Below are 6,404 nucleotides of genomic sequence, written 5' to 3'. Positions count from 1 at the left end.
ACGAACAGTAGTTACCATTGTCAGAACCACATCCTGCATTCTCAGAGTCAACTCTTACAGTTAGGATGCATTCTCTATTGAGTTGGAGTTTATATCTCAGTAACATTTGAGTAACCTTGTATATAAATTGTTTGATAAAGCATTATTGTTCATTTAAATAATTCATTATGGGTTACATGTATCAATATCTGAATTTCATATGTCATCATGCTACCACATGATATGTACATGCCTCACTTAAAGTTAACCACAAAATTACTCACATTTCCGACACCCGTGGCTTCCTTTTAATTAGTTTAATGTTTTGAAATTACAAAACATAACAATTGCGCTAACCGCCATGCTACCATGGTGACCAATCCGGGTGCTTGATGGTTGTTGTGGATTCAAAGCGCCATAAGGGCTTGTACCTGTGCCATATCATTTCATGACTCTATCTAATATCTCCTTCTTCACCCATCTTGAGATCCACCTCAAGCCATTTTGCTGCATTAAGTACTGAATAAATAATATTCGGTTTTTTTGGCACAATTTGCGTATTTTTGTCATCTATAGTAATTATGTCCTTGTACTGTTCTGCTACCGCAAAACGACAAGTTACACGTTATTTGTCAGTGATAATAACTCTGATTCTGATTTCCGAAGAGCTAGAATACACTCAGTGGTCACTTTATTAGGTTAATAACACACCTGTACGTTAACACAAATATCTAATCAGCGTATCGTGTGGCAGGAACTCAATGCATAAAAGCATGCAGACGTGGTCAAGAGGCTCATTTGTTGTTCAGACCAAACATCAAAATGGATAGGAAATGTGATCTAAGTGACTTTGACCATGGAATGATTGTTGGTGTCAGACAGGGGGACTTGAGTATCTCAGAAGCTGCTGACCTCCTGGGATTTACATACACAACCTTCTCTAGAATTTACAGAGAATGGTGTGAAAAACAAAAAAAAACAACCAGTTAGCGGCAGTTTTCGTTAGTGAGAGAGGTCAATGGAGAATGGCCACATTGGTTCAAGTTGACAGAAAGGTGAAAGTAACTCAAATAATCATGTGTTACAACAGTGGCGTGCAGAAGAGCATCTCTGAATGCACAACATGTCAAACCTTGAAGTGGATGGGCTACAGCAGCAGAAGATCATGAATATATAATAATTATGTCTTTGTACTATAGTGCTGTGGTAAAATAACAAATTTACGCCATGTACATCAGTTATAATAAATTGGGATCTGACTTTGAGTTTCAAAGTGCCTAGGGAAAATGAGTTTTCAGATGGAATATTTGCTGTTACTTCTAATTGCAACAGGTACAGTGAAGATCAGATTCAACAAGTTTAATATTCCCTTAACATCTTAAATTCATATCCTACCAGCCTGTAAGTAAAGATTGCTCTACACATTGAAGAGGTAAGATAGCCCAACACATATAAAAACAAACAAACAAATATAATGAACATACAGATATGAAACATTAGATATTGCTACCCTAACGTTTTGTGCATAAACACATTTGTTTGGCATTAATAACAATGATTTAAGAGCATTTATTAAAATTAGAAAGCATGCAAATCTGGAAAGACACAGAAATGCCTGAATCTGTTTGCCCAGCCTAGTTTTAAAGAGAAAGGTCCAAAGAGGAAGGAGGGAAAAGGTGAGAGAGAGAGGGGAGGGGGAGAGTGGAGGGGGTGAGAGGGAGAGAGAGGAGGGAGAAGAGAGAAAAGGGGCAATAAAGAATGAAGTAAAAGAGAAAGAGAATGGAGAGAAAAGAGGTGTGAGTGAGGGAAGGTGGTGAGAGAGAGAGAGGAAAGCGAGTGAGAGAAGGGGTAAGAGAGGGAAGGGGAAGAGAGAGAAGATTGCAAGAGGGAGAGAAGGAGCGAGAGAGAGAGAAAGAGGCCAGAGAGAGAATGGGGCCAGAAAGAGAAGAGTACAGAGTGAGAAAGACAAAGAATGAGAGAAAGTGGGAAGGAGAGCGAGTGGGCCGTACAATACCAGAGCGGTTAGTACCACTACCACACCGAGTGTCAGGTTTGATTGACCTCTGGTGCTCTCTGTGTGGAGCTCACACGTTCTGCCTGTGACTGCATGTGCTTTCTCTGGGTGCTCCAGTTTCCTCCCAAAGCCCAATGATGCATTGGCAGGTTATTTGTCAAATGTACATAGCTCCCTAATGAAGGAAAACAAGAGGGCAGTTGATGGAGATTTGAGAGGGCAAGGTCACAGGAAATAAGAAGGGGAAAGCAACTGCTTGGAATGATCATTGGGGCATAGTCTCAATGGGCTGAATAGCCCCCTTCTCTGAAATATGACAAAAAGAAAGAGTGAAAGAATGAGTAAATAAGATGGTGAAGGAGGAGGGGAAGATTTAAGATTCAAGATAGTTTATGGTCATTCTTCTGTACACAAGTGTAAAGAAGGAAATGATTGTCCAATGCAGCATAAAATTCATAAAGGGGAAAGGGGAAGAAAAGAGAGAGAGAAGGGAATGGTAAGTGGGTGAGAAAGAGAGGGAGAAATGATAAGAAAACAAGAAAACTGTATTTGTATGTATGGAAGAGATACAGAGGCTTTGAAGGATCAAGTTGGAGAAACAGAGAGAGAGAGTGTGTGTGTGTGAGAGAGAGAGGATGTGAGGGAGAGAGAGAAAGGGGGAGGGAGAGAAACTAAAGGACGATGATATATAATCTTCTGTAGTTCCAAAACATCCAAAATTGTCATTATGTGGTCATGAAGAGAGGATTCCGGTTTGGATTTAAACAGCTCTAACGCACCATCTTCATGTCAAGCATTTGGTTCATACAGCAACAACAACCTTCATTTACACTGCAGCTTTGACATAGCAAAATTTAACAGTCAATTTGCAGGAATATTAGCTCCCGCTGCCCCAGGGTTTGGACTCTCCCTCCACCATAGACCTGTCTGCACCCTAAAGACTCTTTTGCTTTGTCCTTTGTCTGAGGAGGAGAGCTAGATCTTGGGGAGGAGTCAATGGGGATGCAGAGAATTGACTCTGAGGGTAAGGGTAGCATTACTACAAATATGGGTGCCTGATGTTGGTGTGGATTCAGTGAGCTAAAGGGGCCTGTACCTGTGCCATATCATTCCATGGTTCCAACTCTATGACTCTAATATCTCCTTGAGGTCTTGAGATCCACCTCAAGCCATTTTGCTGAGTTACAGATGCTACGTAAATAGAAGTTGCTGTTCCTTAGGGTTTCTTTTAAGTAGATTGGAATGGGAAGAGAACCTTTGTCATTATTTCTACAACTTCATTAACAAGGTCACACAATTACCTCAACTAGATAAAGTTTACTGTGTGTGTATATCACTTTTACAGGGAACATTTCTGTCACTAGCGTAATGAATGACAGAGGCATTTGTTCCCCAGGGGTTAGTGTTTATATTCAGAATTCCAAGCCTATGTCAAATTTGTTCTCTTAAAATACCAGCAACAAAGGTTAACAGATTGCTGGTCAGGGTGATAGATTGACGGTCAGAATTGACAAGAATTGCTGACTAGTATATACATCATACACACAGCGTATTGCAAACAGGAGCAGATCTGTGTCTAACTATCGCATTGCCTTCACTGGGATATTACTTTATAGATCAATGTTTAACAGGCTGCAAGTTTGCAGTTTTGATTCAAGTCACTGTGAACATTATGAAAATTAGTCCCATAATTTTTGTTTCACATGACACAACACTTCTCTGCAGTATGCTTGAAGTCTTCCAGGGTGGCTTGGGCCTTGTCCTTCAAGCTGTCAATGTCGAGGTTCTGAATGTTGCTGAGCTGTCCCATCAAGGAGTCCTTCTCAGCTTCTTCCTCATTGTCCTGTTCAATCATCTTGGCCAGCTCCTTTGGCAGTTCCACCTCGCCGCCAGCCAGCTGGATCTGGCTCTCATCTATTTCACTCTGGTGGAAAGAAACCGTTGATTGAAACTTTTATACCCTCTCTGAAACCTGGCTGATTACACATCAAGTCAAAGTCAGAACTTATCAAAGCACTTACATAGCACCATAGGCTACCTAGAGATTCATTTTCTTGCAGGCATTTACAGAAAAGTAAAGAAATACAATAGAATTCATGAAAAACTGTACATAAACAGAGACTGAAACAACAAACATACAAAAGAAGTCAAACCGTGCAAAATAAATAAATAGATAGATAGATGATACTGAGGACACCAGTTATAAAGTTCTTGGAATGGAATCTGCAGGTTGTGAAATCATTTCAGGGTTGTGAAGTTACACCAATTCAGGAGCCTGGTGGTTGAAGGGTAATAACTGTACCTGAATCTTGTGGTGGGAGACTTAATTCCTGTACCTCTTGCCTGATGGTAGTCGTGAGAAGAGAGCATGGCCTGGATGGTGCTTTATTCTGGTAGCACTCCTTGTAAATGTGCTCAGTCTTTGCCTGTGATGGACTGGCACCGCATTGGCAAAGAGGCCACGACATGCTGGTCTGGAAATATAGGTTGCAGTACAAAGTCCTTTTCTATGTTTGGAAGTAATCAGAATTGGGGAGGGGAGGTGATGGACTGGGCAGCATCCACCACTTGCTGTAGGGTTATCCATTTCTGGGCATTGGTGTTTCCACACCAGGCCATGATGCTCCCACAGTGCATCTGTAGAAGTTTGTCAAAGTTGTTGGTAACATGCCGAGTCTACATAAAGGCTGCTACAGGATTAGTAATGCGTCAGATTTACTGGAAGCAGGACCAAACAAACACATGTCGACGTATGAGCAGCTGTATAAAGATCAAGAAATTAATTCTTCTGGTTATTAATAGTTCATTTAAGGAAACCTTTGCTTCGACAGGGGATTGATCCCAGTAAATTACTATCCTCACAGGGACCATTTAACATTCAAGGTCAAATTACAAGGTTGAGATTGTTTCTGCTGCAGGTGTCGGACTACCTTTTAATTAGACTCTCAATCGCAGAAGCCTACAGCCACCCCCATAACAATGCATCAAAACAGACATCAGGGCAACCTCGTCTCCCTCAATTGTTTAAAACACTCTTTAATAAGGTGGTACTCATTCTCTCTGCTTGATTGGTACAAGAGTCATAGTTCTTTTGGAACACAAACCCATTCTGAGAGTCACGTTGTCCTCACATATCCTCTCTGCTGTGCGTATGTTTCCTGCGTGAAAACAGGGCAAGACAATCTAGAGGCCATCGTAATCATAAGACCATAAGACATAGGAGCAGAGTTAAGCCATTCAACCCATCGATCCTGCACCATTGTTCCATCATGCTGACTTATTATCTCTTGCAACCCCGTTCTCCTGCTTTCTCCCCATAACCTTTGGCGCCCTTACTAATCAAGAACCTATCAACTTCCCCTTTAACTGTACCCAAAGACTTTGCCTCCGTAGCTGTTTGTGGCAATGAATTCCATAGATTCTCTGCCATCTGGCTAAAAAAAAATTCTCAGCATCTCTATTCCAAAGGGGCATCCCTCTACTCTGAGGCTGTGCTCTTTGGTGCTAGACTCTCCCACTAAAGCAAATAGCCACTCCACAACCACTCTATCTTGGCCTTCCAATATACAGTCCAATAAGTTTTAATGAGTTCTCTCCTCATTCTTCTTGAACTCCAGCGAGTACAGGCCCAGAGCTCTCAAACTCTCCTCATACATTAACCCCACACTCTTGTTACAGTTCTCCCTGCTCCCACCCTCACAAGGGTTAAAACAGAAGCCAGATTTTTTTATTCAACCAGAGATGTTCCAAACCTTTACTTTAATTATATTGAAATACAGTTCAGATTTGAACCTTTCGTCTATGTGATTGGAGAGGGGGTTCTTAGAATCCCACTGGAGACAGTTCAAACTATTGGGAAAAGCCACAAATACCAAGCTAATAATAAGGCACATGCAGAGATCAGGGAGTATATTGAGCAGCAAAAGTTTTTCTCCCCTTATCAGTTTACCATACTATTTCTTCTTGCAGAGGGTGGTATGGTAGCGTAGTGGTTAGCACAACACTTTACTGTAAAGAAGACCCAGGTCCAATTCCCACCTCTGCCTGTAAGGAGTTTGCATGTTCTCCCCGTGACCGCGTGGGTTTCCTCCAGGACCTTCAGTTTTCTCCCACAGCCCAAAGACGTAACGGTTGGTAGGTTAATTTTTTATTGTAGACTCGGATTAAATTGGGCAATTGATGGGCAGCATTGCTCAAAAGGCTGGAAGGGCCTACACCATGCTGTATGTCAATAAATACAGCTGTCACAGAGAGCCTCCTCACATCAGACATTACTGTCTGGTTCGGTGCAGCATCCTCTCACATTGTACAAAAGTTACAGTGATCTGTCTGGACTGCAGCAAAGGTCACCATCACTGCAGAACTTGTACCTGTCCAGGACGAAGAAACAGGCAGAAAAATCATTGTGGAC

At 41.7% G+C, this 6,404-nt stretch overlaps 1 protein-coding gene across 1 annotated transcript in view; it reads right to left on the bottom strand.

The window, feature by feature from the left end:
* Positions 1-333: 333 nt before the first annotated feature.
* LOC140714327 (complexin-3-like) overlaps positions 334-6,404 on the bottom strand; it is a 28,515-nt gene continuing 22,444 nt past the window's right edge. Inside the window, exon 3 of the mRNA XM_073025484.1 lies at positions 334-3,917. Within this exon, the coding sequence (XP_072881585.1) occupies positions 3,693-3,917 (225 nt within the window). The 3' untranslated portion in view covers positions 334-3,692. The remainder of the gene's footprint in view (positions 3,918-6,404) is intronic.

The sequence above is a fragment of the Hemitrygon akajei genome, chromosome 21, assembly GCF_048418815.1.
Source record: "Hemitrygon akajei chromosome 21, sHemAka1.3, whole genome shotgun sequence".
NCBI lineage: Eukaryota > Metazoa > Chordata > Chondrichthyes > Myliobatiformes > Dasyatidae > Hemitrygon > Hemitrygon akajei.
This window is presented reverse-complemented; position numbering and strand designations above follow the sequence as displayed.